At 43.0% G+C, this 15,516-nt stretch overlaps 1 protein-coding gene across 2 annotated transcripts in view; it reads right to left on the reverse strand.

Annotated features, from left to right (window-relative positions):
- Nucleotides 1-1,129: 1,129 nt before the first annotated feature.
- Nucleotides 1,130-15,516, reverse strand: part of LOC113062296 (sterile alpha motif domain-containing protein 12) — an 88,559-nt gene continuing 74,172 nt past the window's right edge. For both annotated transcript variants that reach the window (XM_026232046.1, XM_026232045.1), the window contains exon 5: nt 1,130-2,101. In XM_026232046.1, coding sequence (XP_026087831.1) covers nt 2,079-2,101 — 23 coding nt within the window. In that variant the 3' untranslated portion in view covers nt 1,130-2,078. The remainder of the gene's footprint in view (nt 2,102-15,516) is intronic.

Consider the following 15,516-nt stretch of genomic DNA (forward strand, 5'->3'; position numbering starts at 1 on the left):
TAATCCAAATGAAAAGAAGTACTCTACTTCAGTGTCTTTTATAGCTGATTTAGAGTTGCTTGTGTATTGTTTGTCACTTCCTACTATGGCTCATCTAAACTGTCCAAAACAAACCATTTTGAGCAAAAATGAGATTTCCTTTTAAAAACTTCTCTCTAAAGAACCACAAATTCTCGATATAGTGAGATCTATTCTAGTTTAGCAGCTATAAAACCAATGACCATTTTGGTTTTCGCTCTCTCAGCCCTTCACAAGTTTCCTCAGTTTTCAAAAGCCCCTGGCATTGAGACCTCTCTGAGCTATAAAAAAAACACCAAGGCCCAACAGAGGCATTAAATGGTAGCTAGTTTTTAATTGGAACATGCTTTTCCCCAGATTCCCAGTATTGACTCCATCCTGTGAGCATGACAAGAGCCAATATGAGTCTATGTGGTCTAATCGATACCACTCAATTTTTGGATCTCATTGCAATCTAAAGCATCTTGTAAGGCAAACCTTCCATCACAGGCATGGCCGTATGCCACGATCAGCAGCATGTAACCGATTACTGTAGCCCTCAAAACAACTGGAGCCACTCTGGTTAATCAATGGCGGGTCTGCGTTGTCATGGACCTTTATTGGCGATTGTGTTGGCGCCTTTGTGGAAGGTGTGCAATATTCAAGAGTCATGCTACAATTGTGGTAAGTCTCTTTGTGTTGAGAAGCCTTGTTGATGCCTGAGGCTCTTGTAAGTAATGGAAGTTTGATACAAAGGTGACAATGATCAAAAGGTACAAAGACACAGTTCATTTGATTCAGTACTTCCATGTGCTTCCAAGTTAAAAAGTAACAGTGAATGGCCATGTCATATTAACAGTGATGCCTTTGTGAGGATCTCTATTCAAAAAGATACAGTGAATGGGACGTTCAAGGCTCCTAGTGACAGGCATCTCACATCTTTTCTGTAAAATAATGCTCTGTCTGATTTATAATTTTTTTTTAATAATGCAATTTAACACCTAAAAGTACATTCCCTTTCCTTTCCTTGTCTTTCCCAATGGCAGGATGAGACTTCAGAGAGGCATGTCATCTATTTTTCTTTTTCTACTGCTTTCATAACCAAAAAAAAAAAGAAAAAAAAAAAAAAAGATTTGTCTCCCATTTCTGATTGTTTGCAGTTTCACAGCTCTGAGCTCAGTTGCTTCATCCTGCCTTCTAATTGAATTCCACCATGAGTCAAACCCTAAGATTGGCTCCGGATCAAGAGATGAAAGTATAATGCATTTGGTCCAGCGATGAAAGAAGGATTTGGGGTGGAACGCAGCTCCCTGTGGAAGGGTGGGCTTGTCTTTTTAAGAGACCTGGTCACAGTCACAGTGCAGTTCAGTCTACGGGATACATAATAGCAGGATCTTGCTTTTGATGGATGGCGAGGGAATTCAAGCTTGGGGACATAAAAAGACAAAGAGACAACTAACCAGGCCGACCAGACAGTTTAAATAATACTAAGAGACGTCAGACACAAGAGAGAGGATAAGACGAGCAATATTCAGACGTGCAAAGGGTGGAGTCCACATGTTGCTATTTCGTTAGAATGTAACAGGTGAAGAGATAGCTAGAAAGCCAGCTAGATATCTTGATTACCTATCCAGATAGCTAGTAAGCTACATAGCTAGCTATAAATGTATATTTCAATTACAGATAGCTATATAATCAAGTTAGATATAAAGATAGCTAATTAGCTAGCTAGCTAAAATAGATTGATAGACAGACAGACAAATGAGCTATATTAGCTATATAGCTATCTATCTAGATAGAAGAAAGGATTACATACAACCAGCAAGATAATTCAGCAAGCAGGTCTTTCACATTGTCCAACATTGGTAGTCCTGGCGATTCTTAGAGTTTGGATCTGATATGCTGTAAAGAGCTACTGAAGAGCAGTTGGATCCATTTTTATGACTGTCAGCGAGAGGGTCTAGATCTGCTTTAGGAGAGTTTTAAGAGAACTGGACTGAAGGAAGACTGCAGAGTCTGGTGTGTGCTGTGGACGTCTGAGAAGATGGATAAGGAACGGAGGATCTCCAGGAATGCTCAAGTTATGGTGAACTCTCCAGAGAGGCTGCAGAGAAGAAAAAAAAAGAAGGGAGAAAAGACATGAGAGAGAAACACAAACACAAACACAAACAACGGACAGAAAATTAATATAGAGTAATTACAGAGGACATAACTGAGAAATTACTTAGAATGAGGGAGAGGGGCACTGACATAAATAAGATATCTTTAATACAATGCTTGGACAAAAGTATGTGAACACTCCCTCTAATTAATGGATTTTGGCTAGACTTTTTAATTCCAGTGAAGACAAAACAGGGGCCCTTTCAGTCCCATGATACAGCGAGGTCCATAAAGAAATGGTTACAGAGTCTGGAGTTGAAGAACTTGACATGGCCTGCATAAAGCTCAGAACTTAACACCTTAAATACAAATTATGATCCAGACCCCTTTGCCAAACATCAGTACTCCTGAATGAGAGAAAAACCAAGCCATGTTCTTGAACCTTGGTGTCTTTATTTTATATCCATTGAGCAATAAAACAGCTGCCTATTAGCATTAATAGCCAAATTAAAATAAATGTAGGGCATAAGACTTTCCTATTGAGAAAATAATTTCCTACAGAAAAAAACCCTAGTCTCACACATATCTACTCAAGAGGTTCAGAAAGTTTCCCACTTATTAATCAGATTTATGTATAAACAAGATGTACTCAGTTTTGCAACAGATATTTAAAGATGGACTCAATTATTTCTACTATTATTTAGTAGTATTTATATTCAATATTACAATTGTATTATATTTCATATTAAATTAACTACATTATGCTGTCCACGTTAGTTTTACAGCTCTGTATTCTCACTGTCAACAATTTGCTTCTATTGTTAGTAGAATTTCATGAAAAACATCTAAGATGATAGTGATACTTAACTCGGATATTAAGTAAAGATCATTTTCCACAAATATTTTTTTGTAAATTTCCTTCCGTAAATATATAAAAACATAATTTTTGATTTGTAATATGCATTGCTATGAACTTCATTTGGACAAATTTCAATCGTGGAAGTCGTGGCCTAATGGTTAGAGGGTTGGACTCCCAATCGAAGGGTTGTGAGTTCTAGTCTCGGGCCGGACGGATTTGTGGGTGGGGGGAGTGCATGAACAGCTCTCTCTCCACCTTCAATACCACGACTTAGGTGCCCTTGAGCAAGGCATCGAACCCCCAACTGCCACCCCGGGTACTGCAGCATAAATGGCTGCCCACTGCTCTGAGTGTGTGTTCACAGTGTGTGTGTGTTCACTGCTCTGTGTGTGTGCATTTCGGATGGGTTAAATGCAGAGTACAAATTCTGAGTATGGGTCACCATACTTGGCTGAATGTCACTTCACTTTCATGTCACTTCACTTTTTTTTTTTTTGCACCCTCAGATTCCAGATTTTCAAATAGTTGTATCTCAGCCAAATATTGTCCAATCCTAACAAACAATACATCAATGGAATCCTTATTTATTCAGCTTAGGATGTCAATTTTCAAACAATGTACACTTAACAAGAAAGAACATAAAGCACATGTGTAGAAGCAAACAGATGAACTGATACAAAAGAAAGAGAGTCCAGATGGAATAGAAAGCAAAAGATACAGAGTGTGAGAAAATGGAAAACGAGGAAAAGAGAACAAAACGGTGGTAACAGTGGTGAATCGATAGCAGAGGCACTATCCCAGCATTCAGCAGCAAAGAAGCTCTCAGAATATCTCAGAGAAGCTCATCTGACCTTTAGAAGAGAAAGACAGGGAGAAGAAAGAAAAGACAAAGAGAAAAACGAAGAGCCGAAAGCAAAGTATGATATGAATCACGATTTAACTGACATATGACATCTGTGACATTCAGTGGTAGAATGAATATGAATACACTATAATAAATCTCATGTATGAATCATGTTGTGATAAAGCTTGTATTAGGCATCCACACCCTCACTCACACACACACACACACACACACAACGTCCGTAGATCACCCTGTTAGAGCACAAACAGTGCAAGAACACACTGGCTGCTGGCTACAGAGAGCATATCTAGCATTTGAAATTCATTATAATGGGATGGCCTGACAAGCTGTCAAAGCAGCGTGCTCAGGCTCTCCATCCCAAACAGCCATGTACAACACTGTTGTCGAGAAAAGGGGATGAGGGAGGTGCTCTAGAGGTTCAGCTGAATGATAAAGTCACCCGGTTTTTGTTTTTGTTTGTTGCAAATCAAGGTCAGGAATTTTCCTTCAATTTGCCAAGGACTACTGACATGCTGCCCAGAGACAGGTACATATTTAGATTCACAACGGAACACACACACAAACACAATCATCTCTACATCTCGCCAAAGAGTACTGCTCTACAGCCATTAACCAAATTAAATTAATGTACAGTACAGACATCTTCAATAACAAAAGTAACAAAAAGTACCATGCTAATACCATGGTTTTATGTACCTCTTAAGAAAAAATCCTGTGGCATTTTTTTTTTTTTTTTTTACCATGGCAGTTCCACTGTTTTAAACATTTACCAGAGTGAATGTATAGCATTTGTTGAAAACTAACTAGTGGTACCATGTTAATTTGAGAACATAAATCATAAAGTATCTGATACCATATACCACAATGGCCCTTTGGATATTGCTGCCAAGGTTTGTACTTTAAAAAAAAGAACTTTGACTATACCATCCCTTAAAAAAATGTATCATGGTTAATCATTACTACAAAAAGAAAAGAAAAAAGAAAACAAAAGGGAAATAAAGGTTATTACTATAGTTAAATCATGGTAACACAAATTAACTATGGGTTTGTTACAGTAAGTATTGTTTACCATGGTATTTGTAGTAAAAATGTGGTTATGATAAACAATATGTTAAAAAAGCATGGTTACTATACTTTCACTACAATAAAATCATTGTTAATTTTCACAAGGGAAGGTGATACTATGGTACTTTAAGATATACTGTACCTGTAGCATGGTACTGAAATTTGCTATTTACATGGTACTCAAAGGTACTTATAAATATTGGGAGTACTATGGTATTCTTCAGAAGCCAGATTGGTATATAAATATGGTAACCATTCAGTACCTTGGTATATGTCAAAATTTGATGGCATTCCATCCGACACCATCAGCACATAATAGTAATACTTTTGCAAGGGATTTTAAATGGGATTTTAGATCAACTGTACCAAAAATGGTCTATTGTATTTCTTCTGCTGAAAATGATTCTGTCAACCTTGAACCTGAACGTCTGAGACTAGAACAATAACACTGTACCACAATTTCAATGGATACCCTTTTAACAAAGCAATCCCCAGACAGAAAGAATTACAAAAAGCACTGCAAATGAGTCATTCCCCTTTTCTGTTCTTTTGATTCATTCTCTGCTCTCTGATTAATTATCACAGGCTGAAATGTGACAGTGGGAGAACAGTACCGAGGACCCGCTCCATTCTCAAGGCAGTACTGAAACAATGAGATCTGCTCATGCTGTATGGCTCTAGCTGCAAAACCTGCATCCCTGTAGTCTGGATTCAGTGCACCAAGACTGCTTTTATAAAATACTTGAACTCCTATCAAAATAACCTGATATTTATCAATGCAACCTTTCCTTGATGTGATGTATAGCACATGAAAGGGGGAAAAATATGATATTAGATCTTTCCCCTTCTCTCTTCCACATCACTTCTTTTAAGCATTAGTTGAAATGATTGATCGGATACAAATACATCACAGTTGAGAAGCCATGAGAATGGTGTGGGAGAGAGTGGAAAGGAAGAGAGAGAGAAATGGAGTGCCAGGAATCCTGGAAAGCTCAGGAGAAACAGAAGCTGGAGGCTACCAATGCATTCATAATGAGTTCTTACCAGTGTTATTGAATCAGAGCACAACCCTCGCCTGCCTCAACACCAGATTCTCCTCCTTGCCTAAAATAACCCTGAGCTTTTGCAGCACCACTAAAAACTGACAGCTCTTCCCTTTGTAGTGTAGTCAAGATGTGCTCTGATTGGATGACTGTAAGGGTTCAATGATGGCTCTGACATGCACAACTTCTGTTTCTGTAAATGCTCACAAACTATGAAGTTAGGTTATTATAGTTCTATTATTTCGCAGTTGATTGGACCTGAAACTGCAGCAGGGGTTAATGCACTTCATGAATGTATCAGTGCTATTCATTTATTAAACATATTGGCGTAACCTACAGTACACTACATTCGAAATTTGGAGTCCATAAGGTTTTTAAATGTTTTTAGAATTGATTAAATATTAAATTAATAAGAATATATATATATATATATATATATATATATATATATATATAGTGATCAACTTAATTTTTTTAATTCAACAAAATAACATCAATTACCAAAGCTGCATTTATTTGATTATAAAACAGTGAAAACAGTAATATTGTGAAATATTACAATTGCATTTTTTTTCTAATGTCATTTATTCCTGTGATGGCAAAGCTGAATTTTCAGCAGCCATTACTGCTTTACATAGAAAAATAATATGTTGACTTGATACTCTAGAATTGGTTCTAAATGATTAATAATGGTTCTCATTATTATCAATGTGTAACACAGTTTGTAAGTCAGGAAGGAGGAGACGGGAACCGGCGGACATTCAAACAAAAACTTTAATAATAAAATAAACAAAACAGCGCGACAGCCCCTTGCGGAAGACTGCCGTGCACAAACAAAACCAAAACATGGTTCGTTCCTCCTCCTTTTATCCTTCTGGAGCTCCTCCGTGGGACTCAAGACCGGTGAGTGGCGCAGGTGTCGCTCATCTCATTAACTCCACTGGCCTCGCTCCTTTCCCATGGCTCTCGGCCCCGCCCCTCTCGTCACACTATGCTTTGTTGCTTATTATTCTTGTGGAAATCATGACATTTCCTTTACAGGAATCTTTGATGAACAGAATTTCAAAAGAACTATATTTGTTTAGAAAATAGAAATCTTGCTGAATAAAAGTATCAATTTCTTATTTCAAAATCTTACTTACCCCAGACTTTTAAATGGTATCAAAGTTAATGTAAATTCTTAACTACATAAAAAACAACGCATTAAAGAAGCCCCATCAAGTCCCTTGCAGATACATAAATTCCATATTAAAGGTCATCCTACAGAGCAATTTAAGCCTGAAGCAATATCAAGTATTTTAGCATGGTTGGGATGCTGTACGGATTTATCATTCATTTTTCATTTAATAATGTGATCACTTCATTCTCAAAATGTTATCTGATGTTCATTTTCAAGAGGCTTGAATTTGATGGATTTATGTTTGCATGACTAGTTACACCCTAATGCAGCATCTGCTCTGTTCACACACATATATTTTCATCCACAGGTCCCATCTGTCACACTGTACCCTGTACAGTTCTGGAATTTCTGCCTGCAAGGGAAAAACATTTACAGACTACCACATTTACAGTAAGTACAATACATTCAATGCATTCTTCCTTGTACACTGCGAAGCGTAAATAGGTCGTCCTGTTCTGCTGCAACTTACAAGTTTTCTTCTCTTCTCTGCCCTGATTTCCAACAACAAACAGAAGATTGCAGTATCTTGTACAAGGTGAAATAAATGGGTTTACTTATGTAGTTATTTGTTCTTTTGTGCCTACCATAAAATGCCTGAGCATGTCCCATGCCTTCAGTCCTCTCTCCTGCACAACATCCAATGCTTTGCAGGCCACAAGGCAGTGAAGGCTTGAGAAGGATGGTATGATTGAAAAGGGATGAACCAAATCCCTTTTACAGAGACTTTTAGAGCCTACTTTTCCTCTTCTATGCAATTTATGGTAAATTCTTTATATATAGAAATTAAATGCATATTTATTTATATGAATAATAATATTGTCACACCCTCAGCTCGTTCCCTTAGCCCCAGTCACCATTGCCAGTCACCATCCACTCAATCTCCCATGCACCGCTCACGTGCACCGTCACCTGAATACTGATTACCTGCACCTGCACCAGCAATCACCACACCTTTAAATACTCACCTCACTCATTCACTCACCGGCTGGAATCAAGATTACATGGACGCTCTTTGTGGATCTTCTGCCTGCTCCTTATGGACCGTATTGTGACTCTGTGGAGATTCAGATACAGCGATTAAGGGAAGTGACTCTTTGTTGTCTGGCCTAGCTTTGTGCTTGAACTCACCTATTGATCAGTGCTTGAAGATACACCGTCTGTGACCACACTTACCAGCTCTGTTGAAATCCTATGTTAATAAAGCTTCACGAAAATACTTACCCGTCTTCTCCTCTCCTTGTGTGGATGTGACAGGATTCCAGCCCCTATAACAGAACTTCAGATCTCCCATGGATGTTAACGCTGCTGCTCAGGGAGCGGCTTCGGACCCGTTCACCGAAATGGTGACCGCCCTCCGCCAAGTAATACAATCAGTTTCACCACCCACCGAAATTAGTGCTTCCACCACCAACAGCACGCCCCTTGCACGTCCCGCGTGCTATGCGGGAGAACCGAGTGGCTGCAGTGGGTTTATTCTGCAGTGCTCACTGTTCATCAACGCAAATACCAGTAAATTCTCCAATGAGGCCACCAAAGTCGCCTTTATGATCTCTCTCCTCACCGGACGAGCGCTACAATGGGCAGAGGCTCTTTGGAACTCCCAGAGTCCGGTTCTATCCTCATTCGACGCCTTCGTCACCCACCTCCAGGAAGTGTTCGGGGTGGCTCTAACTCCTCTTTCAACCCATGATGAACTCTTAAATCTCCGCCAGGGAGCCACGGAAATACATGACTACACTCTCCGTTTCCGGACATTAGCCGCCACCAGTGGTTGGAACCAAACTGCCCTGCTAGCTGCATACCGTAAAGGTTTAAAGCCCCAGATCAGAAAGCAAATGGTCATTTACGACGATAATGTCAATCTCGAGACGTTCATCAGAAAAACTATAAATGTTGCTCAACACCTCTCGGCCTGTGCCTCCCCGGCCTCATATACCATCTCTCCGTCAGCCAGAACGCCCTCGCCCCAACGAGACCAGGAGGAACCCATGAACACCGACTCCTACCGCCTAGATGCCTCTGAACGGAGACGCCGCATCCAGCAGCGGCTATGTTTATACTGTGGCGAGGCCACTCACCTGATCCACGCCTGCCCGGTCCGTCCGCCTCGCCCAATGGTGAGTACAGTTTCCATTACCCCATCTGTATCTCACATACCTCATATCAGAGCCCAGATCACAATTAACTCACGCAATCTTTCCATCCATGTCCTGGTGGATTCCGGAGCCGCAAGCAACTTCGTCTCATCTCACTTCGTAACCAAGCACCGTATACCCATCGTCCAGAACGAGACCACTTACCGTATCACTACCATCCAAGGATCACCATTGGGCGGTGGCAAAATAACTAAAAGGACACACGAGCTGGAGCTCGTTCTGCCCCACGGACACCGGGAACAACTGGCCCTCCTCGTACTTCCTCGCGCTACTGTTGACGTCGTCCTGGGTAGGCCGTGGCTGGCCCAACATAACCCACAAATCAACTGGAGCACAGGGGAGATCCAGGCATGGGACCCGAGATGCCAGAGTCACATTCACCGTCCACCAGTCCAGAATTCACAGTCTGCGCCGCCGCACCTTCAATTGCACTCCACCTCCATGGGTAGACCTGCCCTTTACTCCTCCTACTCCGATGTGTTCAGCAAGGAACAAGCCACCCGATTACCACCACACCGGCCCTGGGACTGTTGTATCGACCTGCTGCCAGGTGCCAAGCTACCACATGGGAAAATATATCCACTCTCCCGTCCTGAGCAGGTGGCAATGGAGGAATACATCCAGGAGGCTCTCGATCAGGGGTTCATCAGGCCGTCCACATCTCCAGCTGCATCCAGTTTCTTCTTCGTCCCCAAAAAGGATGGCGGACTTCGACCATGCATCGACTACCGAGTGCTAAATGATGCCACCGTCAAGTTCGCCTACCCGTTACCACTCGTTCCGGCGGCTCTGGAGGAACTGCGGGAAGCCAAGGTGTTCACCAAACTCGACCTCCGCAGTGCCTACAATCTGATCCGTATCCGAGAGGGAGACGAGTGGAAGACTGCCTTCATCACCCCTGCCGGGCACTACGAATATCAGGTTATGCCCTATGGGCTTGCTAACAGTCCATCCATCTTCCAGAGTTTCATGAACGAAATATTCCGTGATTATCTCCACCAATTCGTCATTGTCTACATAGACGATATCCTGATCTACTCCCGGAACATAGAAGAACACCAAACCCATGTCCGCCACGTCTTACAACGACTCCGAGACCACCACCTCTACCTAAAAGCTGAGAAGTGTGAGTTTCACTGCACTACCGTCTCCTTCCTCGGATACGTGATCTCTGCGGAGGGAGTTCAGATGGAGTCAGCCAAGGTAGATGCTGTGGCCAACTGGGCGGAGCCCACAACGGTGAAAGAACTCCAACGTTTCCTTGGCTTTGCCAATTTCTATCGGCGCTTTATCAAGAACTACAGCCTGCACTCGGCTCCTCTAACATCCCTTCTAAAAGGAGGTCAACGCCGGCTGCGCTGGACACCCCAAGCTCGAGAGGCCTTCAGCCATCTTAAACACCTCTTCACCTCGGCACCCATTCTTCGACATCCTGACCCGTCCAAACCGTTCGTCGTAGAGGTTGATGCGGCCAATCACGGCATTGGAGCCGTGTTGTCTCAAAGGTCTGGTGAACCTTGCTCACTCCATCCGTGTGCGTACTTTTCTAAGAAACTCTCTCCTGCCGAATGCAATTATGGAATCGGAGACCGTGAGTTGTTGGCCATTAAACTCGCCCTTGAGGAGTGGCGGCACTGGCTAGAGGGAGCTCAGTTCCCATTCACTGTTGTCACCGACCACAAAAATCTCCAATATCTGCAGAATGCCAAAAGACTCAATGCTCGTCAGGCTCGGTGGTCACTCTTCTTTGCTCGCTTTAATTTCCAGATCACGTATCAACCCGGTCACAAGAACACTAAAGCAGATGCCCTGTCCCGTATGTACTCACCAGATCTGGACACCAACAAGCCTGATTCAATTCTACCACCCTCCGTTTTCCTCGCGCCTATCCTCTGGCAGATCGACGAGGAAATTCGAGCCGCCACCCTCGAGGAGCCTGCACCTCCGGAGGTACCCACGGGTCTAATGTACGTGCCCACCAACCAGCGACTCCCCCTACTGGAAAGTACGCACACGTCACCAGGCTCAGGACACCCTGGCAGCAGGCGAACCCTCTCGCTCATCCAACAGAAGTACTGGTGGCCTAACATGGTTCGTGACGTTACCCGGTACATCCTCGGATGCTCGGTCTGCGCCGTTACCACCACACCTCGTCAACTTCCCGTGGGTAAATTACAACCACTACCCATTCCTCACCGACCCTGGACCCATCTGGGGGTGGATTTCGCCACTGACCTTCCCCCCTCAGGGGGTACACTACCATTCTAGTTGTTGTTGATCGTTTTTCTAAATTCTGCAAACTAATCCCATTAAAGGGTCTTCCCACAGCGTTCGAGACCGCCGAAGCCCTCTTCACCAACGTGTTCCGGAATTATGGCACTCCAGAGGACATTGTCTCGGACAGAGGACCTCAGTTTGTCTCCAGGGTCTGGCGAGCGTTCTTCCAACTCCTCGGAACATCCGTCAGTTTATCTTCTGGATATCACCCTCAGACCAACGGCCAGACCGAGCGGAAGATTCAAGAGATCTCACGGTACCTCCGTACTTACTGCTCCCAACACCAGGATACCTGGAGCCAGTATCTGCCGTGGGCTGAGTATGCCCAAAACTCCCTTCGCCAAACCACTACAGGCTTAACCCCTTTTCAATGTGTTTTAGGCTATCAACCACCGCTGTTTCCCTGGTCTGGAGAAGTCTCTGAAGTGCCCGCGGTAGATCACTGGTTCCAGGAGAGCGAGAGGGTGTGGGACTCAGCTCACGTCCATCTCCAACGGGCAGTTCGGAGGCATACAGAGGCCGCTAACCGACGCAGATCGCCTAATCCCGTCTATCTACCTGGAGACAAGGTTTGGCTCTCCACTCGGGATATCCGCCTCCGACTGCCCTGCAAAAAGCTGAGTCCCCGCTACATAGGGCCGTTCACCATCCATTCTCAGATAAATCCCGTCACCTACCGCCTGGACCTACCACCACACTACCGGATCTCACCCACGTTTCACGTCTCACTGCTAAAACGTCACACTGATCCAGTTTCTCCTTCCTCCACAGAACCAGAACCGCCTCCCCCTCCAGACCAACCCGAAATCCTCGGAGACAACATCTACCAGGTCCAAGAGATCCTCGACTCCCGGCGGCGGAACGGCCACCTGGAATACCTCATAGATTGGGAGGGGTTCGGTCCCGAGGAGAGGTCGTGGGTACCACGCAATGACATCCTGGATCCGGCTCTCCTCGAAGATTTCCACCGACAACACCCGGACCGCCCGGCTCCCAGAGGTCGTGGTCGTCCCCGTCGCCGCTCTAGGATGCCTGGAGTCACCCGTGGGGCGGGGGGTAGTGTCACACCCTCAGCTCGTTCCCTTAGCCCCAGTCACCATTGCCAGTCACCATCCACTCAATCTCCCATGCACCGCTCACGTGCACCGTCACCTGAATACTGATTACCTGCACCTGCACCAGCAATCACCACACCTTTAAATACTCACCTCACTCATTCACTCACCGGCTGGAATCAAGATTACATGGACGCTCTTTGTGGATCTTCTGCCTGCTCCTTATGGACCGTATTGTGACTCTGTGGAGATTCAGATACAGCGATTAAGGGAAGTGACTCTTTGTTGTCTGGCCTAGCTTTGTGCTTGAACTCACCTATTGATCAGTGCTTGAAGATACACCGTCTGTGACCACACTTACCAGCTCTGTTGAAATCCTATGTTAATAAAGCTTCACGAAAATACTTACCCGTCTTCTCCTCTCCTTGTGTGGATGTGACAAATATATTATAATGTAGAATATATTTTATTAATATTTTAATAAATATAATAATATAATTATTAAATCATATATTTTGTTTTAGTATGTTAATGGATCTGTAGTCTTGACAGAGCAAAAGCAACTGCTACTGCCAGTAAATACACAGGAACGCTACTGTGAGCATGTAAGATATGTTGCTGCTGCATGAATAGGCATACATAAATCCTGTCACAGATCTAGACAGGTGGAACTGGGGGAGGTGGAGGGTTTAGTAGGAACTAAAGCTTACAAGCAAACACTGGACCTGACTATTTAAATGTTGAGCAACAATTTAATCAGTAGAATCAGCAGAGACCAATCAGCTTGTGTCATGTAGGAAATTACGTGACTGCTAGCAAATTGCATATAAAGGACCTATCAGCCTGCGGCATCTAAACTGTTACTGCAAGATAAAGCTTAATTACTAAAATAAAAACAGAAAAATGTTAATCAAATGCAGAATCACAGCACTGTCTCTTACAAGTTTTACAAAAAGTCCATGAATGGTTCCAAAGACCTTTGTAACTTTTCCACTTAGGGATGCTGATGCAGTAATGGCTGCAGTTTCAATGGAGCATGCTGCTCACCCTTAACTGGCATTAACAGATACCTGAAGGACTTGAGCCCCGCATGAGAATACACTCTCCCTGCCATCATTAACCTTGTAAAACTAACCTTCAGCTGATAATTAACAGCAAGTCATTATGCGCTATTAGATTCCATTAGTAGAGACTGAATATTACACAAAAATACAACAAACTCTATATAGGAGGTGCAACGGCCACAAAGGAAAGTCAGGGGTAAATGTTAAACGTCCACCACTTTTTTATTTGCAAACCACCTGCAATTCAATTTAAATATGCATTAAAATAGTCCTGTGTTTTGTTTAAATAAAGAGGGCGTCATTCTTTTCAGTGCATATTAGACATATTAGATTTCCTATAGATTTCACCTTATTCACACTTTGCTATTATAGCTTATTAAAAGCAGGTGATACATTTGTATTAATCAGGGCATCCAAAAGTGATTGGAAAAAAAGCATTTTAACGGCAGACATATTTAGATTCCTTTAGTGAATTGGGTCCTAAAACAATGCATGCGCAAACCAACAATGCTATCAGGGGATGCATTTTTAGCGAATTCCCTAATCTGTCTCTGACTACGCTGGCACCATTGTAATGTCTTTTAATATTTAATCAATTAACTTCAATTGTTCTTTTGTGATTTGTGTGGTGCTGATATTTATAATGGATTTACATTTGCCGTTCACATGAGAGGGAATAAAACAACATCTCTAATTTAAGATGAGAATGATGACACAGAAAAAACGGGAGGAGGGGGTTAGATTGAGCAGAGATGAGGGAGGGCTGTATTCCCTCATGTGCCAATGGATTTAGGTTCTTCTCAGCTCCTGCTTGGAGGATTACTGCATTTACACTTCAGCTTAAAAATAGCCCCGTGATAATTTATTTAGCCTGAGTGTGCCTGTCTGCATTGTTCCTGAAGAAGAACTTCCTCTGCCTGAGACTGATTTCCTTCCACAAACCTCACATACAAACACAGAGCCTCAGACTTTCAAAACATTGCAACCAAAATCAAAATTCCAACCACGTTGTTTATTGTCATTAAATAAAAAAATTAGGAACCTAAACCTCAGGAGCATTTACCAAAAAAGGCATCCTTAAAAAAGGATCAGAAAATATACTACACTCTAAAAAATGCTGGGTTCAGTCTATCGGGTCATTTTATTGGGTTATTTTTAAAAAGATTTGACCAAGGTGCTGGGTAGTTTTTCTGTAGCTCAGCTGCTGGGTCAATTTTACTGTCAATATAAATGATGAACCCCCTCAAACACCTATCCAGCGCTGGGTCATTGTAACCCAATGTCAGGTAAACTGTGATGAACTGGAACAGTCTACAGATAGCAGTTTTCTTCCCACAGATTCTCATTAGCTGCTCTTGCTTTCAACCCAGCATTTAACCAGCTTTCTGACAGATAGGCAACAGTTAGTGAGACTGGGGAAATTCACATCGAATTGCTGCTCCACCAACACTGGTGCCCCTCAGGGATGTGTTCTCTCCCCTCTGCTCTTCTCCCTGTACACCAACGACTGCACCTCTAAAGACCCCTCTGTCAAGCTCCTAAAGTTTGCAGATGACACTACAGTCATCGGCCTCATCCAGGACGGTGATGAGTCTGCTTACAGACAAGAGGTTGAGCAGCTGGCTGTCTGGTGCAGTCTTAACAACCTGGAGCTGAACACGCTCAAAACAGTGGAGATGATCGTGGACTTTAGGAGAAACCCACATGCACTTTCCCCACTCACCATCATGAACAGCACTGTGACTGCAGTGGAGTCATTCAGATTCCTGGGAACCACCATCTCTCAGGACCTGAAGTGGGACAATCACATTGACTCCATTGTAAAAAAGGCCCAACAAAGGTTGTATTTCCTTCG

The sequence above is a fragment of the Carassius auratus genome, chromosome 44 (assembly GCF_003368295.1).
Source record: "Carassius auratus strain Wakin chromosome 44, ASM336829v1, whole genome shotgun sequence".
NCBI lineage: Eukaryota > Metazoa > Chordata > Actinopteri > Cypriniformes > Cyprinidae > Carassius > Carassius auratus.